Below are 26,065 nucleotides of genomic sequence, written 5' to 3' on the forward strand. Positions count from 1 at the left end.
GATTCCAAGAGCGTTCTTTGCTAACACTGCTGAACTAGAGCCCTCGAGCCTGGACCTGCTGGGCTTTTATCAAGGTAGTTGCTGTAATTCTAAATCTGCTGAAGATGTGCTGGAACTTCTGTCAACACCACTGCCACTGTCAATACTGCCTTTGCTTCATTGTGGCTGCTACTGTTGCTACCACATCTGTGGCTCCTGCTGCCAGAAATGCTATCAGAAACAAAAAGTTCCAAGAGCATTCCTTCTCCTCTAGCTCTGGCATTCCAATTTCTCACCCCCCCTTCCATTGACAGTATATAACTGAAAGCCAGCTGGAAAGACAGTTTGGGAAATGTGGTTTGGGGTTGGCTCCTGCAATGCATAGCAGAGCCCAGAGGGAAGGAATGAAGAGCAAATGGACAGATGACTGGCACCATTCATCCCTTGAAAACTCAACAGCTTCTCTTCTCCTGTCCACATTTAATTTTCTTACAATAATAGCAACCACACGAAGAAACATTTATTAACATGAAGGAACTTTTCCTCTTACAATGAAGACACTTACACCCTCTTCCAAAAGGAATGAGACACAGTTCTAAGCTTTGTGCCTTTTCTTACTACAGATGGTGCAAGGCATAGGATTATGTCTTTCACATTGAAGTGTATGTCCTAACATACTCCACATACCTGGGCACCAAGAAAATTAATCAAATTGGCAGTCCCCTGAATTTTTCATGGAGTTTACCTCCATCCTCTGGCACACATATATCTTACAAAGGCATCCAGTTTGTTTTCACCTTCCTGCTCACCAGGTCCAATCAGCATGATATTCATTGAAATATCAAAATAATTAAGATCTCTATGTAATAGAATATGATAGGGTCAGAGACTTGTTGTAGCTCTGAGGGAAGAGGATGAAGGTGTACTTTTGTCCCTGTCAGGTGGAAGCAGATTGTTTGAGGGTTCTTGTTAATTGAAAAATGAGAAAAAAAACATTTGACAGGTCCTTAGCTGTATCCCCAGTGCCAGAGTCTATGTTGATCTGCTGCAGTAGAAAGATTCCATATCTGAAATAACTGCTGAAATTGGAGTCACCACTTGATCAATCTCAAAGTAATCTGTAATCACTCTTCCAGATTCATCTGCCTTCTGCACTAGCCAAATAATAAAGTAAAATGATGATACCATTGGAATTACTATCCTTCCATGTTTCTGGCCTTTGGTGGTGGTAATTGTTTTAGTTTCTTGGTTTCTAAAGCAAACACCATGCAGTGAGTTAGCTTAAACAGTGGGAGTTTTGGGGCTCACAGTTTTGAGGCTTACAGTTCCAAATCAAGGTATCATCAAAGGGATGCTTTCTCCCAGAAGACTAGAGTTCTGGGGCTGGTTACATGTGATCATGTGATCCTTCACTTTTCTGTCACATGGCAGTGCACATGGCAACCTCTTCTGGCTTCCCTACTCTTCTGGGTTCCAATAATGTTCTACTTCTGGCCGCCTCCTCTGTGGCTTTTTCTCTCTCTCTGTGACCATCCCTGTAAGGACTTCAGTAATAGGATTAAGACCCATTCTGGGCCATGCCTTATCTGAAGTAACTTCATCAAAAGTCCCTATTTACAAGAGTTTACACCCAGAGGAATAGATTAAGTTTAGGGACATATTTTTCTGGGATACATATCTCCAAACCACCATGGTAGTAATTCTGCAATTAACGTGGTCTTATTTTCGGTTTACTTTTCCAGAAACAAAGTTCCATAGATTTCAGTTTGGTCCTTCCTACTATATTAGCCCTGACTTTTTTGGTCAGTAAACCAGTGTGAGTATTTCGCTAATTACTTAGTATAATTATTCATCTATTCCGATTATACGTTCAGGAACTGAGAAGGTAACTGCAAGGTATGTCCATGACTTCACTGAATCCATTGTGAGACATATGGGCTAAATTTACATTCTTTCATCTGACCTTCAAAATCACCCCACTTTAAGTGATAGACCACAGTGCTGAATTGCACTCTGATCAGAGAATATACTCTAGATGACTTTAGTCCTTTGAAATTTGTTGAAGCTTGCTTTATGGCTCACCATATGGTCAATTTTTTTTTTAAGTTCCATGTGTTCCATGGTTGTTAGAACCAGTGTTCTCTATATATCAGTAAGGTGTTTTTGGTTTTTTAATTGTTACTCATTTCTTCTAATGTTTGCAGAATTTTTTGTCTTCGTTTTCTGTCCATTACTAAGTAAGATACAGTAAAATATCCCACGGTTTTGGAAAGTTATTCTGTTTTTCCTTGCAGTTCTGACAACTTTTATTTTATATAATTTGAGGCTAGTTTAATTAGGTATATTACAGATTTAGAATTGTTATATTTCTCTATTGATTGAAACTTTTTGTCCACCTTTTTCTAAGTTTTAGCTCAAAACTTCTTTATCTAATATTAATATAGTTGTATCACCTTTCTTTTGGTTGGTGTTTTCAGGGAATGTCATTTTTCATTTTTCACATTCAACATTTTTCTAAACTTATGTTTTAGATGTGTCTTTTATAAAAACATACTTGGGTTTTGTTTTTGTAACCTTGATAATCTTTGTGTTTTAATTAGAGTAAAACTATTTGTATTCAGTGTGATTATTACTATATTTGAGTTTAAATCTACCATCTTTTTTTCACTATTTGCATTGTACAGTTCTGTAAGTTTTAAAGTTTTTACTCTTATGACATATGTATAATCTAAAATTTCCTATTTTAACTATTTTCAAATATACAATTTAGTGGTACTAAGCACATTCACAATTAATGTACTACCATCATTAATTGTGCTACCATCATCACCATCCATTATCAAAACATTTCCATAACCCCAAACATAAACTTTGTACCAATGAAGCATTAACTCTCCATTCCCCATCCTCCCTCCTGGCTCCTGGATATTCCAATTATTTCATATAAGTGAGATCATACAATGTTTGTCCTTTTGTATCTGACTTATTTCACTCAACCCGATGTTTTCAGGTTCATCTGTTGTAGCATGTATCAAAAGTCATTCTTTTTTACAGCTGTAAAATAGTCAATTGTATATATATATCACATTTGTTTATACATACATCTGTTCCTGGACACGTGGGTTGCTTTTGCCTTATGGCTATTGTGAATAATGCCACTATGAACAAGGGTGTTCAAATGTTTGTTAATTCCTTGCTTTCAATTCTTTGGGGAATATACTTTGAAGTGAGATTGTTGGGTCATTTGGTTATTCTATACTTAACTTTCTGAGAAACTGACAAACTGTTTTCCATAGTGACTGTCCCATTTTACATTCCCACCAGCAATGTATGAGTGTTCCTATTTCTCCAGCACTTAGTACTTTTCATTTTTAACTATTTTTTAAATAGTTAAGTCATTCTAGCAGGTGTGAGATGGTATTTCATTGTGTTTTTAATTTCCATTTCTCTAATGGTCAGTGATATTGTGCCAGTTTGAAACTGTCACGTATTCCAGAAATACATGCTCTTTAATCCTTATTCAGTCATGCTGGGTGGGATCTTTTTTATTATTTCCATGTAGATGTGACCCGTCCATCCACTGCGGGTGGTAACTTTTGCTTAGATGTGTTCAAGGTGGAGTTGCTTACTGGAGCCCTTTAAGGTGGAACCATTCTGGAAAGAACTGACAGAGCCCACAAAGCCAAAGATCTTTGGAGGTGCAGAAGGAAAACACTCCCAGTGAAGCCTTCTGAAATGAGAAGAGAAAACTAACAGATGTCGCCACATGACTTTCCAGTTGAGGTGTTCTGAACCCATCCACCTTTCTTGAATCAAGGTATCTTTACCTGGATACCTTAGTTTGGACGTTTTCACTGCCTTAGAACTATAAACTTGCAACTTAATAAATTCCCCTTTTTAAAAGCTATCCCATTTCTGGTATATTGCATTCTGGCAGCTTTTACAACTAAAACAGATGTTAAACTTCTTTTCATGTGCTCATAGACCATTTGTATATCTTCTTTGGAGAAATGTCTATTCAAGTACTTTGTCCATTTTTTAGTTGGGTTGTTTTTGTTATTGTTGAGTTCTTCATATATTCTGGGATATTAAACTCTTATCAGATATATTGGCTTCCATATATTTTCTCCCATTCTATAGTTTGTTTTTTTACCTTCTTAATAAAGCCCTTTGATGCACAAAAGTTTTCAATTTTGATGAAGTCTTATTTATCTATTTTTTTCTATTGTTGCTTGTGCTTTTGGTGTAAAATCTAAAGAACCATTGCCTAATACAAGGTTCTGAAGATGCTTCTCTATATTTTCTTCTAGGAGTTTTATAGTTTTTGTTCTTCTATTTAGGTCTTTATTTCATTTTGCATTAATTTTTCCATATGTATATTTTAAGGATCCATCTTTATTCTTTTTTATATGAATATTCGGTTTTCCCAGCACCTTTTGCTAAAGATACTGTTCTTTCCCCATTGAGTGAACTTGGCATCCTTGTCAAAATCAATTGACCAAGGAATAAGGGTTATTTCTGAACTCTCAATTTAATTCCATTTAGTCCCTGAGTGCTTTATACCTTAAGTTTGCATCTAATTAGTGATGTGACTGATTTTCCTGAGTACTGGGAAATGACAAAAACAAATAAATTTTAAAAACACCTTTCACAGTTTTTACAAATTGACTCTGTATTGACTTGTGCACTCTTTCAAAGTTAGTCCTCCTTCCAAAAAAGCCAGCCAGAGGTGAAAGTGCAGGTTCTTTTTAGTCTTTTCTGAGCATAAGTCTTGTCCTGAGTATGTACTTGTGGCCTTAGGAATCCCCCCATTTACAGGGATCAGAATGCCCCCCTTCTCCCTATGAAACAGATTTCATAACAACCCAACTAAAAAATAGACAAAGTACTTGAATAGACATTTCTCCAAAGAAGATATACAAATGGCCTATAAGCACATGAAAAGATGTTTAACATCTGTTTTAGTTGTAAAAGCTGCCAGAATGCAGTATACCAGAAATGGGATAGCTTTTAAAAAGGGGAATTTATTAAGTTGCAAGTTTATAGTTCTAAGGCAGTGAAAATATCCCCCCATTTACAGGGATCAGAATGCCTCTCTTTGCCCTATGAAACAGATTTCCTAACCCTCCTGGATTGTTCTGTTATATATCTTAAAGCTGTGATTTGATTGTTTTGATCTTTTTTTTACACTGCTTTAGCTGTCCAGAAGCTGCTTCTGTAAGCAGGGCAAGTTCTGGAATGGCAATCCAGAGACAAGTATCTTGGTTCAGTTCTTCAGGCTGCCAACCAGATAGATTGACACCAACATCGAGATACTCCAGTACGTACATAGGGGTTACCCTGCTCCCTCCAGATCAGGGCCAGGAACCCATAACATGAGTGCAGGCCAGCTCCATACTGTGCCAGGCAGGGTCTGAGGAAGGAGCTAACAAGGGCACCACAAGCGTTTCCTACCATTTTTAAGTTGTGTTTTTTTTTTTTTCTGCTTTCCCAATTACTGCAACCTTTTGACTGTTTTCTAGAGCTCTGAGGAGGATGGGCTTGCCACTTTTTTCTAGTTGTTCAAAGATTCTGTAGGAGAATGGAATCATAGAGCATCTTACACTATCATCTTTGCCAACCAGAACTCAAAATCTACCATTTTTTTCATATTGTATTTGTCTGCCTGTTCTTCATTCATTTTACTCTTCTTTCTTGCCTTCCTTTGGATTATCTGAGTCTTTTTAATGTTTTCATTTTGTTCATTTTATTACTTCTTAAAGATGACACATGTATTATTGACTTATCAACGTCTAGAAATAAACTGATATAGTTACTTCTAACTAGTAGAATACTTTGACTCATAAACCTTCCACCTCCCTCCTGACTTATAAGTTATTGTTGTCAGGTATTCTAATTCAAAATAAATTTTAAATATCACAAGATATCATTGTCATTATTATTTCAGACTGCCCTTATTTATATAGATTTATCCACATATTTACCTTTTCCAGGAAGATTGAAACCATTCTTCCACCTGAGATCATTTTCCTCTGCCTGAAGGATATTCTTGAGTATTTCCATTAGTGCAAGTTTGATGACCAATTCCCTCCTTTTTTTTTGTGGCTTTAAAATATCATTATTTAACCTTCATTCTTAAAGAATATTTTTGCTTAGTATAGAGTTCTAGTTTGGCAGTTATTTTCTTTAGCAACTTGATTACATCATTTTATTATCATCTAGATGCCTTTGCTTTTTTTTGTTGAAAATCATCTGTCAATATAAGTATTGTTTCTTTACTTTCTTTTTCCCTTCTGGCTATTTTTAACACATTCTTCTTATTTTTAGCTCTCGTCTTTTTATTGAACCACTATGAGTTTAGGTGTTATTTTCTTTTATTTATCTAGCTTGGGATTGTAGGGATTATTGAATTTGTGGCTTGATGTCTTTTTGCGATTCTCAGCTGTTGATTTTTAGATGTTGCTTCTGCCCCCATTTTCTTATTTCTCTAACTCTGAGACTCTAATTATCATATGCTACCATTTCTGATGATTTCCTTTTGTCTGTTAACCTCTCCTGTGTATTTTTTATACTTTTCTCTTTGTGCTTCATTCTGGGTATTTTGTTCTGAACTACATTGTAGACAAATAACCTTCATTTGGATTTAGTCTTCTGTTAAACCCATCCATATATTCTTACTTTCAGTTATTGTATTTTTCATTTCTGGTGTTTCTATTCTTTTTCGCCTTATTCTTTGTCAGATGTTCATTCTAATCTTTTCTCTCTTGAACATATTATGTACAGTATTTAAAAGTCTTTGTTTGATATTTCCACCATCTGTATTCCCTTATAAGTCTGTTTGTATTGTCTTTACCATCTTCACATCTCTTTGATATTTTAAGATGATGACTCTTTTAAAATATTTATTTTATTAATCTTTCTAATTGTTTTCCGTGGAAAGCCTTATAACATAAATTAAGACAGTTTTCCACCACTCTGCATTTCCATTTCCTAATGTGCTCCTATTTACTTCAGAATATTAACTGTGCTTTGATAGTAATGAAGCTCTAGGCAAGTATTATTGTCACTATTTGCTTCCCACCCATCTGTCCTTATTGACTTGTGATTTCCCCTTCTTCCACCAACCTTTTAAATATTTGTAGTCTCCCAGTTGTCTACCTCAGCCCACTATTTTCTTTAATCTTTATTCTGTTTCTTGAAGGTCTCATTCTTTCCCAAGTCTGAGTTGTTTCTCCCTTACCTTTGTCTTCTGAGCTGTAAACCAATATATCCCACTTAAACCAATATCATCACAAACATCCCTGTTTTGGTTTGCTAATGCTGATGAAATGCAATATACCAGAAATGGTTTGTCTTTTAACAACAAGGATTTATTAACTTACAATGGACAGTTCTAAGGCCATGAAAATGTCCAAATTAAGGCATCAACAGGATGATACCTTCTCTGAAGAAAGGCTACTGGCAATCCAGACTCCTCTGTCACATGGCCAGGCACATGGTAATGTCTGCTGGTCCTTTTCTCCTGGGCTTTGTTGCTTCATCTTCTGGCTTCTCCACTGTGGCTTCCTCTCATTGTGGGTGTTTCCTTGTCTCCGCCTCTCTGGGGCTTCTCTGAGCTCTTTGGACTTTTTATATGAGTTCCTTATCCTCTTTTAAAGGACTCCAGTTAGGGATTATGATCCACCTTGAATGGGGTGGATCACATCTCAATTGAAATAACCTAATCAGGAAGTCCTACCCACAATTGGTCTGCAGCCACAGGAATGGATTAAATGAACATGACTTTTCTGGGGGCAAAACAGCTTCACACTACCACACTCGCCATGCTAAAATATCCTTCTGTGTCCCTAATCTCAGTGATTGGCATGGTATCCATCTGTTATGCAATTGTCTAGGCCTTTCTCCCTCTTCCCCACATAGCCATTCAATTAGCAGATACTATTGTGTTTCTTAATTTTTTCTCAAACCTGCCCAGTTCTGATATCCTCCTATTTGGTCTCTTTCTCCAGTTTCTTACCTCCCAACCTATCCTCCCTACCATCAGTCAAAAAGATATTTCTGAAGTGCGTGTCTGATTATATTACTCCCTTGCTTCTTAAAGTCCTTCTGCACTCCCCAATGTCCTAAACATAAAATCCATTAACACACAAGGCTTTTCATGTCCGGTCTCTGCCTATTTATTCATCCTCCATTCTCCTTACTTTTTTCCCTTTCATTATGTATGTACTTCATCTATCCTGAACTATTTGAGCCTCTCATTTCTTGGCCTTGGATTATACTGTTATCTCTGTCTGGGCGAGTTAGACAAATCATATTTGACCCACACCTTCTTTCAACTGCTCTATTACTCATTTTGAGCTGAAATTTGATAAACTGACTTCTCCCACTAAGCTTATTCCCTTTTCCCCTTGGACTTTTTCCCCAGCACAAGTTGGCTGTCTTACACTTGACTAGCACAGAGCAGGGGGGGATTGTTCCCTCTTTTTTTCTAATCACTGTATTCCTAATAATAGCACCTAAAAGAGCACTACTTTTTTAGCGGCCACATCATGCTGCTTGTTGTTAAGATCCATAAGTCCTCTTTTATACAAGTAAATTGTTAAGCCATGTCTCCCTCATTCTGTTTGCACAATGGGTATGCCAGTTTGAAAGGATTTATATACCCTAGCAAAGCCATGTTTTAATTCTCATCATACTTCTGGGAGCGATCCTGTCTTTTAATCCCTATCCAATAATGTAGGATGGAAACTTGATTAATTTATCTCCACAGAGATGTGACTCACCCAATTGTGGGTATTAACCTTTCTTTAGAGGGAGATGTGACTCTACCCATTCCAGATGGGTCTTGATTAGTTTACTGGACCCCTTTAAAAGAGGAAGCAGTTTTGGAGAAAGTTTTAGAACAACAGGAGAGCAACAGAGCACAGTCACAAGAATGATGAGAGCTGTAGAGACATGAGAACTACAGCTCCACCAGCCAGCGACCTTTGGAGATAAGGAGAATGTCCCTTGGGGAGCTTCATGAAACAAGATGCCTGGAGAGGAAGCTAGAAGACGTCGCCATGTTTGCCATGTGCCTTTCCAGTTGAGAAAAACCCTGAAATTCATCGGCCTTCTTGAACCAAGGTGTCTTTCCCTGGATGCCTTACTTTAGACACTGTTGTAGGCTTGCTTTAATTAGGACATTTTCTCAGCCTTAGAACCATAAACTTGCAGCTTATTAAATTCCCCTTTTTAAAAGCCATTCCGTTTCGGGTATATTGCATTCCAGCAGCCAGCAAACTAAAACAGTGGGCTTTCTGTCTCTTAACATAGAAGCTGATCTGATATTTGAACTGACATTAGAGCTTGCTAAATTTCATCTTGTTTACTACAGCCCTTGGTTCATCTATTGAGCAATATTTTTAGCCCAGTCCAGAGTCCTACAGTATAAAAGCTAAAAGAGATCCCTTTTTACCCTAGAGATAGAGAAACTGCCCAGACATGCTCAACCCCAATCAGGAGTCACAGAGCAAGCAAAGCAGCAGCAGCAGCAGCAGGACCAGAGCTCAGGCCTCTTGATCCCCATTCCTGTGGTTTTTCTAATATGGTACATGAATTCTCATTCCTGAATCCAACCACTGGGGCGTACTCTTGGCTTCTAAAAAAATTAAGTAAAATCTGTCAGATTTTAGATAGCATTAATTTGTTTGGGCAAGAGAAGGTATACTAAAAATAACATCACTCTGAACAGCTGGAAACTTGGGCTTCTCCCCTACTGCCAGACTCCTGCCACTTCAAACAACTCTTCCCCCAAAACCATGGTGGGAAGGACTCAGTGGGAGAGCCTGACACTTTCCTCTGAAGCCTTGAATCTCACCTGCCTCCCATCTATTGATTGACCCCTTATTTTGAGACATCTGTTTTAGAGACAAAAAGAAAACTTTTCCATGTTATAATTAGGAGGAAACTTTAAAAAGACAAAGCAATGTCACCTGTCACAAAGATAGGACAGAGCCAATTCTCTGGTAATGGGGCCCGAGAGGAATTTTCTGCAGACTTATTTTTTAGCTGTTGCATATTTCACTGGAATAAAATAAAGATTGGTCAATTAACTATAAATCAATATAACTGCTGTGCACCCTCCTGTAATTGCTTCAAATAGAGATTAAAAATTCTGTGTATGAAAGTTGGTCCTTCCAGGAAGAAGAAAGGAGTTATCTGTGACCTTGAAATATTGTTAACTGATGGCTTCCTTCCTTCTCTGTTAACTGTCTCTGATCTTTGAACTTCAAGCCTATTTTCCCACATTTTCTGACACCAAATCTAACCTGTCCCTTTTTCAGTCAGAACTGTCATGGTTATAACCCTAGGAAGTCTGTCAGTGTTAGAGTAAGCATAAAAGGAGAGTTTATTATAAAGATATTGGGGAATCACACAGCTATGCCTTAAGGCAACCTGAAGTAGATCCTGAGCATCGTGAGGCAGCCGGGAAGTCTGTTACTCAGTATTCTGGTTTGCTAGCTGCTGGAATGCAATATATCTGAGATGGAACAGCTTTTAAAAGGGGGAAATTACTAATTTGCAAGTTTACAGTTCTAAGGCTGTGAAAATGCCCAAATTAAGGCAAGGCTATGAAAATGTCCAGCCTGATGTATCCAGGGAAAGATACCTTGGTTCAAAAGGCTAATGATGTTCAAGGTTTCTCTCTCAGCTAGAAAGGCACATGGCGAGATCTGCTAGCTTTCTCTTCAGCGGCTTTCCCAGAGCTCTGTCCATTCTGTAGGCTCTGTTGGTTCTGGTGTCTTGGTGGCTCTTGTGGCTCTAAAGCTTTTTCCAAAATTGTTCCCTCTTTAAAGGGCTCCAGTAAGCAACCCCACCTTGAATGGATGGAGACACATCTCCATGGAAACCATCTGATCAAAAGTTACCACCTGCAGTTGGGTGGGTCACATCTCCATAGAAACAATAAAAAAGATACCACCCAGCAATATTGAATGAGGATTAAAGGACATGGCTTTTCTGGGGTACACAATAGATTCAAACTGGCATTTACTTACCTTCATATCTGCTCCTTTATGTTACTCACCACAGTTTTGTTTACAAGTGAGCTGCCTGTGTCTCTGTGCCACATGATGGGACACATGGCTGCCTAAAGCGTCTTAGAAATATTATAGATCCAGCTCCCCCAAAAGATGCTGTTTCCCCTGTCCCTTTATCTCTCTCACAGTGGTAAAAAGCAAGGCAAATTTTCTCTATATTCTTCACTTCATGGCTTAGTTAAACATTGCCTTCTCTAAGTCCTTCCTACTTTCACCCCTTAGTGTGTGACTCTCCCCACTGTTTTTGTCCCACTGTGACCACTTCCTCCAAAAGACTGTAAGCACCGTGAGGGTAGGAATGTTCCCCCAGAAGCTGGCTCTATTAAGATATATTAAAGATATGCATGAATGTCCAAGTGAAGATATCCAGCAGGCTACTGAATCCAGGGGCACAGGGCTGGGTTGGAGCCTGAAACTAGAGATATCAGCAGAAAAGCCGTAGAAGAAGTTGATAAGATTGTCCAGAAATAGTAACTAGAATCAGAAAAAAAAAAGTCTAAGGTCAGAAATCTGGGGAACACTAACCTTTTAAGACAGGTCAAGCAAACAGACTGAGTAGGGAATGAAGCCTACGAAAGAGAATGCTGTAAGGAGGGAGTGGTCTGCTACGTGAAGACAGGCGGCCTTGGTGAGAGCAATTTCTGAAGTTTTGGGAGCAGAAACCAAATTGTCGTGGGTTATAAGTTGTATCAGGAGCCAAACCCAACATTTTTCAGGCCCCTGAAGATTGCAGAAATAAAAGTGGAAGTCTTAAAAAGCTCAGTATACATACAACCCAGCCACTCCTGGGCATTTACCCAAAGGAAGTGAAAGTTTATGTTCACACAGAAAACCTGAACATGAATGTTCCTAGCAGCTTTATTTGTAATAGCTTAAAACTGGAAATCAGCCCTGATGTCCTTCACCGGGTAAATAAACAGTGGCACATTTGTATCATGAAATACTACTTAGTAATAAAAAGGATTGACATTTTGATCAACACAACAATTTGAATAAGTCTCCAGGAAACTATGCTAAGTAAAAAAAGCAAATCCCAAAATATTAAAAACTGTATGATTTCATTTATGTAACTTTTTTTGAAATGACAAAATATTAGAAATGGAGGATAAATGAATGGTTACCAGGGGATGGGCAGGGGGTGGGACGGAAGTGCGAGTGGTTATAAAAGGGCAACATCAACATAAGGGACTCTGGTAGTTCACATCGTTCACTATCTTTACTGTAGTGGTGGGTACAGATGATAAAATTGTATAGAATTTAATACTCTCACATGTGCATACATATGCAAAGGGGAGCACAAGTAAAACAGAAAATCTCAGTTGTATCAATGTCAGTATCTTGGTTGTGACATTATGCTATAAATTTGCAAATGTTACCATTGGGGGAAAGTGGAAAAGTACATATATAGGATCTCTGTTATTTCTTCTGTTATTTCTTATTACTGCATAAAAATTTACAATTCTCTCAAATTTTTCAATTAAAAAAAAATGCAAGTGGGAGCAGACACCAGTCCCACTCCAGTCATGCTTCCTGAGCTCTTACTGCACTTTAATCAAGCCTAATCTTTGACCTTTAGTTTTCTGGCTCCTGCTTCTGAATTCCCCCCAGCTCTAGGGTCGCATCGCCCAAGCAGGAAGGGCGATGCAACCCTAGCTTTTTAACTCATAGCCTACCTTTGTCAGGCTCTCTCTGTCCCGGGTAACAACTACCCCTTCCAAATCCCTCCCCTCTAATACACATGGGGCCCAAAGATGTGGATATGAGAGAGAGAGGGAGTGTGAGGCAGCACAAAGTGGTCTGGGTTTTAGAGCTGGGTCCTTGTTTGAGCTCTACCACTTTCTGGCTATGAGACCTTAGGTAAGTCACACTGAGCTTGGGTTTCCTCATCTGTAAAAGGAGATCAGTAATACCTACACTCAGTGCTGTTCTGAGATGACATATATAAAATACCTAACCCAATGCCAAGAATGCTGCAGGCTCTTAAGAAACGTTAGTTTCCCTTCCTCTTGTATGTGTGTCTGTGATATCTGTGTGTGAAAGTATTTGTGCCTGTGTCCATGTGTGTATTTGTTTTAGTGTGCAGAGGGTATAGAGTGTGCAGGGAGGCATGAATGTGTGATTTGTGCCATGTGCCTATGTGTACTTACAGAGTTACCTAGGTCCCATCCACCTGGGGACACAAATGAGGTCACTTTATTGGTAGTAACTAAAATGTCACAACCTCCTGCCCCACCTGTGTAATTCAGGAAATCAGCCCCTTAAATCCACTCTCCCATGTTTCTGGGTATCATCAGAGAATGTGAGCCTAAGAAGAGATTTCTCAATGCCTCACTGATGTGTGTATTTCATGAAGACACCTTAGTGAAGAGCCTTACTGCTGCCAGGGATGGTGGGTGCCCTTGATCCATCGTGCCTGCCTCACTTGGTGGTCTATGCCAAGGGTGCTGTCTCCTGGTGGTGCCATGGTTACCAATCCTTGAGTTGATACTGTGTAACTAGGGGTCTGTGCGAAGCCCAAATCTTACAGAGTGCTCCCTCCTAACTCAGTCATGCCCTATTCACCCTGGTGTTTATCATGAGCACTACTAAGTCCATCAGTTTATGTGTGCAGCCTTTCTACATAGTGAAGGCTCAGCCTTAATTACCTAGGACTGGGGTTGGAGCTACTATCTAAGAAGGCATCTCTATGCTGTTCTCTTCATCTGTCTCTCTGCCAGTTACAGCCACAAAGTCTCTTCCTTGCCTCTCCCTCCCCCCATGCAGAGCTCCCCATGGAAATAGACCCCTGTCACCCAGCTCCATCTAAATTCTAACAGCAGGGGCTATTAGGGCTCAGTCTGAGACTCATTACCCCATCTGTACGCTGCTACGCAGACATGAAGACTGTTTGGGTAGAAGTGGGGCTGGGGAAGGAGTCATTCAGGGAGGGAATTACACCTTCTGGTCCCTCTCTGCAGCCTCTTGGTGCTAGAGAAGTTTCCAAGCCAATTAGGCCTCCTGATTGATTCCCTATCCTCCATTTCTTCCTTGGGGGAGTAGAGCTTGTCCCTGCCCTTGCTCATTACCCAAGATCTTTGCACTCACAGGGAGTCATCTTTGACAACGCTGACAAGTAAGAGGTACATCCTGAGATTCCCAGCACTGGAGACACTGATGCTGGATGACAACAAACTCTCCAACCCCAATTGCTTTGCCAGTCTGGCAGGACTCAGGAGGTAAGACCACTAGCCTCTTCCTGCAGGGCCCTCTCTAACCCCTGGCCTGGCTCACACTTTGAGTGCTGCTCCAAGAGCCAGCCCCACCACTTATCCCTGCAGTGTGGCCATGGATACTTATTTCTCCCCACTGAGCTTCTGGCTCACTCATAAAAATGGGCCATCAGGAAGGACATTTCTGATCATGTGACTGGACTGGATACAGGGGAAAAAAAAATAAAAATCAGAGACATTTAACTGCTCACCATGTAAGGAAGCATTTGAAATCATCTTAAAGCAGTTCTACCTATTTGGTTGAAGTAAAGAAAATGCTGGAATTTAAATGGTCAAGCTTTAATCCCTGGAAATTTTAATTTGGATTCAGCTACCATTTAATGAGCACTACTTTGTTCCAGGCCCTTAACATACTGTCTCATTTAATTTCCAATAAGAATCTTGAGAGATTAATAAATATTATCATCCCCACTCTAGAGACAGGTTTATTGAGCCCCAAAGAACGTAAACACTGGTTCAGGGTCACACATGAGTATTCCATATCCAAGCCAGATTTCAGGTTCTATCCCCAAAGTTACTGGTAAATGTCCCTGAGGTGTTCATTCTGAGATACTGTATTTGCTTTCCTTAATCGAAGACTGAAGAAACTAAGTCTGGAGCAAAACAGGATTTCCCGGATTCCATACCTACAGCAAGTTTATCTCCGTGACGGGTCAGGGGATTGGGCTGGCGGCAGGGTGAGCCCCCGGAAAGAGTCCCGGTCCACACTGCAGCCCAAATCCTGGATGTTTGAGGCCTCGGATGAGCAACCGGATTACACTGTACTGCCCATGAAAAAGGACGTCGACCGGACAGGTAGGTGATGCCCCTCGTTCCGGACTCTAGTGCCTTAGCTCAGAGTTCCAGAATATACTCCTAGGGGACTCCCGGGGAGGTGCTGCATGTACGCTGCCGGGTTTGGGAGGAGGTCTCACAGGAACTGACTTCCCAACTGGTTCTATTAGTTGTGTTTGAAATCTAATTAAAAGTGATTTTAAAGGTTTCTGTTCCTAAATAACAAGAAACTCGGAGGGAAGGCTTCTCAGGGATGGTAAATTCAGTGGTGCATTCATGTTTCCAAGGGAATCCAGAGGCTATCCTCTTCTCTGCCATCCTTAGCCTGCTTGGTGGTCCTTTCAGGCTGGCTCCCACTAGGGTCTCGAAATGGCCACCACAGTTCTAAGAATCACATCTAGACGGCAACATTCAGAGGCGGAAAGGAAGAGAAATGTGACCTTTACTATAAACCCAAATCCCTTTAATATATGAGGGTATTTCCAGATTATGTATTCCATTCCACTGATCTAGTCATCTATTACTACACCACTACCATACACTTTTGTTAAAATTTCAATATTAAAATATGAAAATATATATTATAACAATATTGTTTTATAAAAATTAAACAATATTTTAAATTGAGGGATAGTTTACTTAATTGCAGAAATCTTGTGTAGAGCTTGGATTTTTACATATATTCACCCTTTAACCATTACCCTTATTACAATATAGAGCATTTCTAGTGTCCTGTGTGGTTATCTCTCAATCAGTATCTCTCGATTAACCACTGTCCTGACCTCTATCACCATAGATTAGTTTTGTTTGACTGGAAACTGATGTATGTGGAATCATAGACTATATACACTTTTGTGTCTGATTTATTTCACTCAATACTGTGTCCATGAGATTCATTCTTGTTAGAGCATGTATCAGTAGTTCACTCTTTTTTATTACTATTTATTCCATTTATACCACAACTTATTTACCTTTTTAACAATTTTAGACATTTTGGTTATTTTCAGCTTGGGGGTCATTATGGATAAGCTGCCATGAACATTCTTTTACATATCTTTTGGTGGTTAGATACCTAGGAGTGGGCTGCTGGGACATACAGTATAGAAGGATGTTTAGCGTTGGTGAATACTGCCAAATACTTTTCCAAAATGGGTGAAACAGTTTACACTACCACATTAATGTAAAAGATTTCCAGTTACTCAGTATCCTCACATACACTTGGTAATGACATTTTTTTTTTTTTATTTTAGCCATTTTGGTAGGGATGTAGGGGTATCTCAGATTATTATCATTTCTGTTTCTCAAATGGCTAATGATGTTGAGCACCTTCGTGCTTGTTGTTTACTTTTACAACCTCTTTTGGAAGAGTATGTTCAAGTCTTCTGCATATATTTAAATTGGATTGTATGGGTTTTTTAGTGATTTTTTTTTAGTTCTTTATATATCCTGGATATAAATCCTTTGTCAGATATATGTATTATAAAAATCTTCCCCCAAGCTGTGATTTACTTTTTCATATTTGTGCTGGTTTGAAATGATGTATGTACCTTAGAAAAGCCATGTTTTAATCCTTATCCCATTTTGTAAAGGCAGCCATTTCTTCTAATCTCTGTTCAGTATTATATATTTGAAACTGTAGTTAGATCATCTCCCTGGAGATGTGATTTAATCAAGACTGATTGTTAAACTGGATTAGGTGACCACATGTCTCCACCCATTTGGGTGGGTCTTGATTAGTTTCTGAAATTCTATAAAAGAGAAAACATTTTGGAGAATGAGAGATTCAGAGAGAGCAGGGCAGAACGACATAGCCACGAGAAACAGAGTCCACCAGCCAGCGATTTTTGGAGATGAAGAAGGAAAATGTTTCCGGGGGATCTTCATGAAACAGGAAGCTAGGAGAAGAAGCTAGCAGATGAGGCCGTGTTCGCCATGTGCCCTTCCAGATGAGAGAGAAACTCTGACTGTGTTCGCCATGTGCCTTCTCACTTGAGAGAGAAACCATGAACTTCATTGGCCTTCTTGAACCAAGGTATCTTTCCCTGGATGCCTTAGATTGGACAGTTCTACAGACTTGTTTTAACTGGGATTTTCTCAGCCTTGGAACTGTAAACCAGCAACTCATTGAATTCTCCTTTTTAAAAGCCATTCTGTTTCTGGTATATTGCATTCCGGCAGCTAGCAAACTAGAACAATATTCTTTTCTTTTTTTTTTAATTAATTAAAAAAATTAACTAACACAACATTTAGAAATCATTCTGTTCTACATATACAATCAGTAATTCTTAATATCACATAGATGCATATTCATCATTTCTTAGTACATTTGCATCGATTTAGAAAAGGAAATAGAAAGACAGCAGAAAAAGAAATAAAACGATAATAGAGAGAAAAAATAAATTAAAAAATAAAAAAATAAAAAAACTATACCTCAGATGCAGCTTCATTCAGTGTTTTAACATAATTACATTACAATTAGGTAGTATTGTGCTGTCCATTTCTGAGTTTTTGTATCCAGTCTTGTTGCACAGTCTGTATCCCTTCAGCTCCAATTACCCATTATCTTACCCTATTTCTATCTCCTGATGGTCTCTGTTACCAATGACATATTCCAAGTTTATTCTCGAATGTCAGTTCACATCAGTGGGACCAGACAGTATTTGTCCTTTAGTCTTTGGCTAGACTCACTCAGCATAATGTTCTCTAAGTCCATCCATGTTATTACATGCTTCATAAGTTTATTCTGTCTTAGAGCTGCATAATATTCCATCGTATGTATATACCAAGTTTGTTTAGCCACTCGTCTGTTGATGGACATTTTGGCTGTTTCCATCTCTTTGCGATTGTAAATAATGCAGCTATAAACATTGGTATGCAAATGTCTGTTTGTGTCTTTGCCCTTAAGTCCTCTGAGTAGATACCTAGCAATGGTATTGCAGGGTCGTATGGCAATTCTATATTCAGCTTTTTGAGGAACTTCCAAACTGCCTTCCACAGTGGTTGCACCATTTGACATTCCCACCAACAGTGGATAAGTGTGCCTCTTTCTCCACATCCTCTCCAGCACCTGTCATTTTCTGTTTTGTTGATAATGGCCATTCTGGTGGGTGTGAGATGATATCTCATTGTGGTTTTGATTTGCATTTCTCTAATGGCCAGGGACATTGAGCATCTCTTCATGTGCCTTTTGGCCATTTGTATTTCCTCTTCTGAGAGGTGTCTGTTCAAGTCTTTTTCCCATTTTGTAATTGGATTGGCTGTCTTTTTGTTGTTGAGTTGAACAATCTCTTTATAAATTCTGGATACTAGACCTTTATCTGATATGTCGTTCCCAAATATTGTCTCCCATTGTGTAGGCTGTCTTTCTACTTTCTTGATGAAGTTCTTTGATGCACAAAAGTGTTTAATTTTGAGGAGCTCCCATTTCTTTCTTTCTTTCTTCAGTGCTCTTGCTTTAGGTTTAAGGTCCATAAAACCGCCTCCAATTGTAAGATTCATAAGATATCTCCCTACATTTTCCTCTAACTGTTTTATGGTCTTAGACCTAATGTTTAGATCTTTGATCCATATTGAGTTAACTTTTGTATAGGGTGTGAGATACGGGTCCTCTTTCATTCTTTTGCATATGGATATCCAGTTCTCTAGGCACCATTTATTGAAGAGACTGTTCTGTCCCAGGTGAGTTGGCTTGACTGCCTTATCAGAGATCAAATGTCCATAGATGAGAGGGTCTATATCTGAGCACTCTGTTCGATTCCACTGGTCGATATATCTATCTTTATGCCAGTACCATGCTGTTTTGACCTCTGTGGCTTCATAATATGCCTTAAAGTCAGGCAGCGTGAGACCTCCAGCTTCATTTTTTTTCCTCAAGATACTTTTAGCAATTCGGGGCACCCTGCCCTTCCAGATAAATTTGCTTATTGGTTTTTCTATTTCTGAAAAGCAAGTTGTTGGGATTTTGATTGGTATTGCATTGGATCTGTAAATCAATTTAGGTAGGATTGACATCTTAACTATATTTAGTCTTCCAATCCATGAACACGGTATGCTCTTCCATCTATTTAGGTCTTCTGTGATTTCTTTTAACAGTTTCTTGTAGTTTTCTTTGTACAGGTCTTTTGTCTCTTTAGATAATTTATTCATAAGTATTTTATTCTTTTAGTTGCAATAGTAAATGGAATTCGTTTCTTGATTTTCCCCCTCAGCTTGCTCATTGCTAGTGTATAGAAATGCTACAGATTTTTGAATGTTGATCTTGTAACCTGCTACTTTGCTGTACTCATTTATTAGCTCTAGTAGTTTTGCTGTGGATTTTTCAGGGTTTTCGATGTATAGTATCATATCATCTGCAAACAGTGATAGTTTTACTTCTTCCTTTCCAATTTTGATGCCTTGTATTTCTTTTTCTTGTCTAATTGCTCTGGCTAGAACCTCCAACACGATGTTGAATAACAGTGGTGATAGTGGACATCCTTGTCTTGTTCCTGATCTTAGGGGGAAAGTTTTCAATTTTTCCCCATTGAGGATGATATTAGCTGTGGGTTTTTCATATATTCCCTCTATCATTTTAAGGAGGTTCCCTTGTTTTCCTATCCTTTGAAGTGTTTTCAACAGGAAAGGATGTTGAATCTTGTCAAATGCCTTCTCTGCATCAATTGAGATGATCATGTGATTTTTCTGCTTTGATTTGTTGATATGGTGTATTACATTAATTGATTTTCTTATGTTGAACCATCCTTGCATACCTGGGATGAATCCTACTTGGTCATGGTGTCTAATTCTTTTAATGTGTTGCTGGATTCGATTTGCTAGAATTTTGTTGAGGATTTTTGCATCTATATTCATTAGAGAGATTGGTCTGTAGTTTTCTTTTTTTGTAATATCTTTGCCTGGTTTTGGTATGAGAGTGATGTTGGCTTCATAGAATGAATTAGGTAGCTTTCCCTCCACTTCAATTTTTTTGAAGAGTTTGAGCGGGGTTGGTACTACTTCTTTCTGGAATGTTTGGTAGAATTCACATGTGAAGCCGTCTGGTCCTGGACTTTTCTTTTTGGGAAGATTTTGAATGACTGATTCAATTTCTTTACTTGTGATTGGTTTGTCGTCTATTTCTTCTTGAGTCAAAGTTGGTTGTTCATGCCCTTCTAGGAAGTTGTCCATTTCATCTACATTGTTGTATTTATTAGCATAAAGTTGTTCATAGTATCCTGTTATTACCTCCTTTATTTCTGTGAGATCAGTGGTTATGTCTCCTCTTCCATATCTGAGCTTATTTATTTGCGTCCTCTCTCTTCTTCTTTTTGTCAATCTTGCTAAGGGCCCATCAATCTTGTTGATTTTCTCATAGAACCAACTTCTGGTCTTATTGATTTTCTCTATTGTTTTCATGTTCTCAATTTCATTTATTTCTGCTCTAATCTTTGTTATTTCTTTCCTTTTGCTTGCTTTGGGGTTAGTTTGCTGTTCTTTCTCCAGTTCTTCCAAGTGGACCGTTAATTCCCGAATTTTTGCCCTTTCTACTTTTTTGATATAGGCATTTAGGGCAATAAATTTCCCTCTTAGCACTGCCTTTGCTGCGTCCCATAGGTTTTGATATGTTGTGTTTTCATTTTCATTCGTCTCGAGATATTTACTAATTTCTCTTGTAATTTCTCCCTTGACCCACTGGTTGTTTAAGAGTGTGTTGTTGAGTCTCCACATATTTGTGAATTTTCTGGTGCTTTGCCTATTATTGATTTCCAACTTCATTCCTTTATGATCTGAGAAAGTGTTGTGTATGATTTCAATCTTTTTAAATTTGTTGAGACTTGCTTTGTGACCCAGCATATGGTCTATCTTTGAGAATGATCCATGAGCACTTGAGAAAAATTTGTATCCTGCTGTTGTGGGGTGTAATGTCCTATAAATGTCTGTTAAGTCTAGCTCATTTATTGTAATATTCAAATTCTCTGTTTCTTTATTGATCCTCTGTCTAGATGTTCTGTCCATTGATGAGAGTGGCGAATTGAAGTCTCCAACTATTATGGTAGATGTGTCTATTTCCCTTTTCAGTGACTGCAGTGTATTCCTCACATATTTTGGGGCATTCTGATTCAGTGCGTAAATACTTATGATTGTTATGTCTTCTTGTTTAATTGTTCCTTTTATCAGTAGATAGTATCCTTCTTTGTCTCTTTTAACTGTTTTACATTTGAAGTCTAATTTGTTGGATATTAGTATAGCTACTCCTGCTCTTTTCTGGTTGTTATTTGCATGAAATATCTTTTCCCAACCTTTCACTTTCAACCTATGTTTATCTTTGGGTCTAAGATGTGTTTCCTGTAGACAGCATATAGAAGGATCCTGTTTTTTAATCCATTCTACCAGTCTATGTCTTTTGATTGGGGAATTCAGTCCATTAACATTTAGTGTTATTACTGTTTGGGTAATACTTTCCTCTACCATTTTGCCTTTTGTATTATATATATCATATCTAATTTGCCTTCTTTCTGCACTTTTCTCCATACCTCTCTCTTCTGTCTTTTCATATCTGACTCTAGTGCTCCCTTTAGTATTTCTTGCAGCGCTGGTCTCTTGGTCACAAATTCTCTCAGTGACTTTTTGCCTGAAAATGTTTTAATTTCTCCCTCATTTTTGAAGAACAATTTTACTGGATATAGTATTCTTGGTTGGCAGTTTTTCTCTTTTAGTAATTTAAATATATCATCCCACTGTCTTCTTGCCTCCATGGTTTCTGCTGAGAAATCTACACATAGTCTTATTGGGTTTCCCTTGTATGTGATGAATTGTTTTTCTCTTGCTGCTTTCAAGATCCTCTCTTTCTCTTTGACCTCTGACATTCTAACTAGTAAGTGTCTTGGAGAACGCCTATTTGGATCTATTCTCTTTCGGGTACGCTGCACTTCTTGGATCTGTAATTTTAGGTCTTTCATAAGAGTTGGGAAATTTTCCGTGATAATTTCTTCCATTAGTTTTTCTCCTCCTTTTCCCTTCTCTTCTCCTTCTGGGACACCCACAACACATATATTTGTGTACTTCATATTATCATTCAATTCCCTGAGCCCCTGCTTAAATTTTTCCATTCTTTTCCCTATAGTTTCTGTTTCTTTTTGGATTTCAGATGTTCCATCCTCCAGTTCACTAATTCTAACCTCTGTCTCTCGAAATCTACCATTGTAGGTTTCCATTGTCTTTTTCATCTCTTCTATTGTATCTTTCATTCCCATAAGTTCTGTGATTTGTTTTTTCAGGCTTTCCATTTCTTCTTTTTGTTCATCTCTTGCCTTCTTCATGTCCTCCCTCAATTTATTGATTTGGTTTTTGAAGAGGTTTTCCATTTCTGTTCGTATATTCAGAATTAGTTGTCTCAGCTCCTGTATCTCATTTGAACTATTGGTTTGTTCCTTTAACTGGGCCATATCTTCAGTTTTCCTGGTGTGATTTGTTATTTTTTGCTGGCGTCTGGACATTTAATCAGATTTCCCTAAGTGTGAGACCCAGCAGGTTGAAAGACTTTCCTGTGAAGTTCTGGGCTCTGTTTTTTTAATCCTGCCCAGTATGTGGCGCTTGTCTGTCTGTGGATCCCACCAGCGAAAGATGTTATGGCTCCTTTATTAATGCCACTATTGGTGTTTGGTTGGACCCAGTCCCTGCCACTGTCGGAGACTCCCTACTCTCCCTCCGGGCAGCCGCCTGTGGGGAGGGCCACCAGCCGCCGGCCGCCACGGCTTGGGGAGCTCGCTGATCCAAGATTCGCCGCTGGACCATGAAGCCGCCTGTGGGGGAAGGGCACCAGCCGCCAGTCACCGCGGCTTGGGGAGCTCGCTGATCTGAAATTCACCGCCGGACCGGGAAGCCGCCTGTGGGGGAGGGGCTCAGGCCACCGGCCACTGTGGCTTGAGGAGCTTGCTGATCCGAGACTCGCCACCAGACCGGGAAGCTGCCTATGGGGGAGGGGCGCCAGTCGCCAGCCGCCCCGGCTTGGGGAACTCGCTGATCCGAGACTCGTAGCCAGTCCGGGAAGCCGCCCGCGAGAGAGGGGTGCCGGCCGCCGGCCGCCGCGGCTTGGGGAACTTGCTTCTCTGAGACTCTCAGCCAGTCCGGGAAGGAGGAAGGGAGGGGCGCCGGCTGCCAGCCGCCACAGCCTGGGGAAGCGCGCGCCGCTCGTGGAGCTCACCGCAGCGGAGTCTCGCAGCCGGTCCAGCCAGTCCAGACTGGGGTACGCTGTGTGTCCAGTCCCTGCCGTGGCCCCGGGAGCTGTTCTGCACTGTTTCTGGTCACCTAGTAATTGCTCTGGAGGAGGAACTAAGACACGCATACCTTACTAAGCCGCCATCTTGGCCCTTTCTTTTAATTCTAGAACAATATTCTTAATGGTGAATTTTAATGAACGGAATTAATGATGTCAAATTTATTAATCTTTTATTTTTTATTTTATTTTTATTCTTAGTGTTTTTTATTTCCTGTTTTAGAATTTTTGCCTATCCCAAGGCCATGAAGTTATTCTTCTCTTTTCTTCTAGAAGCTTGATTGTTTTGGTTTTCCCATTTTGGTCTATGATCCATCTGGAATTAATAATACATGGTATGAAGATGGCGGCTTAGTAAGGTACGTGCGTCTTAGTTCCTCCTCCTCCAAAGCAACTACTAGGTGAACTGAAACAGTGCAGAACAGCTCCCGGGGCTACAGCAGGGAATGGACACACAGCGTACCCCAGTCTGGACTGGCTAGTCTGACTGCGAGACTCGGCTGCGGTGAGATCCCCGAGCAGCGCGCGATTTCCTGAGCAGCGGCAGCTGCGGCAGTCAGAGCTACTCCCTCCCTCCTTCCCGGGTCGGCTGAGAGTCTCGGAGAGGCAAGTTTCCCAAGCCGAGGCAGCCGGCGCCCCTCTTTTGCGGGCGGCTTCGAGTCTCGGCTTCGAGTCCGCGGCTACGAGTCTTGGATCAGAGGGCTATCCAAGCCACGGTGGGCCCCCCCCGTGGGCGGCTTCCTGGTCCAGTGGGGAATTCCCCAGGCCGCGGCGGCCAGTGACCGACGCCCCTCCCCCGCGGGCGACTTCCTGGTCCGGTGGCGAATTCCCCGGGCCTGCTGTGGCTGGCGACCAGCCACAGGGTCCCCTCAAGCCGTGGCGGCTGATGCCCCCACCACGCGCAGCCCCTGAACCAACGGAGAGAATTGGATCGGAAATCCCCAGGCCACGGAGATCGGTGACCGAGGGGATCCATTCCAAACACTTGAGACAAACGTGTGCCACGAGCGCCACCTACTGGGCAGGATAAGAAAAACAGAACCCAGAGATTTCACAGAAAAATCTTACAACCTTGTTGGGTCCGACACCCAGGGAAATCTGACTAAATGCCCAGATGCCAGCAGCAAAAGATAACTGTCCACGCTCAGAAGATTGAGAATATGGCCCAGTCAAAGGAACAAACCAATAGTTCAAATGAGGTACAAGAGCTGAGACAACTAATGCTGAATATACGAACAGAAATGGAAAACCTCTTCAAAAATGAAATCGATAAATTGAGGGAGGACATGAAGAGGACATGGGCTGAACATAAAGAAGAAATAGAAAAACTGAAAAAACAAATCACAGAACTTATGGAAGTGAAGGTTAAAGTAGAAAAGATGGAAAAAACAATGGATACCTACAATGATAGATTTAAAGAGACAGAAGATAGAATTAGTGATTTGGAGGATGGAACATCTGAATTCCAAAAAGAAACAGAATCTATCGGGAAAAGAATGGAAAAATTTGAACAGGGTATCAGGGAACTCAAGGACAATATGAAGCGCACAAATATACGTGTTTTGGGTGTCCCAGAAGGAGAAGAGAAGGGAAAAGGAGGAGAAAAACTAATGGAAGAAATTATCACTGAAAATTTCTCAACTCTTATGAAAGACCTAAAATTACAGATCCAAGAAGTGCAGCGTACCCCAAAGAGATTAGACCAAAATAGGCGTTCTCCAAGACACTTACTAGTTAGAATGTCAGAGGTCAAAGAGAAAGAGAGGATCTTGAAAGCAGCAAGAGAAAAACAATCCATCACATACAAGGGAAACCCAATAAGACTATGTGTAGATTTCTCAGCAGAAACCATGGAGGCAAGAAGACAGTGGGATGATATATTTAAATTACTAAAAGAGAAAAACTGCCAACCAAGAATACTATATCCAGTAAAATTGTTCTTCAAAAATGAGGGAGAAATTAAAACATTCTCAGACAAAAAGTCACTGAGAGAATTTGTGACCAAGAGACCAGCTCTGCAAGAAATACTAAAGGGAGCACTAGAGTCAGATATGAAAAGACAGAAGAGAGAGGTATGGAGAAGAGTGTAGAAAGAAGGAAAATCAGATATGATATATATGGAATTAATAGTACATGGTATGAGGTGAACAGACAGCGAACTCAATAGGAGAAAATATTCAGAAACCTTATATCAGATAATGGCTTTATATCCTGTGTACATAAAGAAATTATACAGCTCAGCAACAAAAGAACAAACAACCCAATTATAAAATGGGCAGGGGAAATGAATAGGCACTTTTCTGAAGAGCAAACGCAGATGGCCAAAAAACACATGAAGAGTGCTCATCTTCATTGGCTATAAGGGAAATGCAAATTAAGATGACAATGAGATATCACCTCATACCTATAAGAATGGCTGCTATTAAACAAACAGGAAATTATAAATGTTGGACAGAGGCCACTAAAAATTTCAATCATCCAACTAATGCCCCAGATTTTCAAATGTTGGAGGATGCAGAGAAATTGAAACACTTATTCACTGGTGGTGGGAATGTAAAATGGTTCAGCTGTTGTGAAAGTCAGTTTGGCAATTCCTCAGAAAACAATCTAACTCAGAAGTCAAAGATAATTGGTTACTCAGTTCTCATATCTCAGCTGTCTGACATTTGAAAATTTGTAAAAGGGCATGCATATTGGGGTGAGAGGAATTT

The 26,065-nt window shown here is 39.7% G+C and overlaps 1 protein-coding gene across 2 annotated transcripts in view; it reads left to right on the top strand.

The window, feature by feature from the left end:
- XRRA1 (X-ray radiation resistance associated 1) overlaps positions 1-26,065 on the top strand; it is a 118,716-nt gene that overhangs the window by 46,351 nt on the left and 46,300 nt on the right. For both annotated transcript variants that reach the window (XM_077113573.1, XM_077113574.1), the window contains 2 exons: positions 14,147-14,275; positions 14,907-15,124. In XM_077113573.1, the coding sequence (XP_076969688.1) occupies positions 14,147-14,275; positions 14,907-15,124 (347 nt within the window). The remainder of the gene's footprint in view (positions 1-14,146; positions 14,276-14,906; positions 15,125-26,065) is intronic.

This window comes from Tamandua tetradactyla, chromosome 8 (assembly GCF_023851605.1).
Source record: "Tamandua tetradactyla isolate mTamTet1 chromosome 8, mTamTet1.pri, whole genome shotgun sequence".
NCBI lineage: Eukaryota > Metazoa > Chordata > Mammalia > Pilosa > Myrmecophagidae > Tamandua > Tamandua tetradactyla.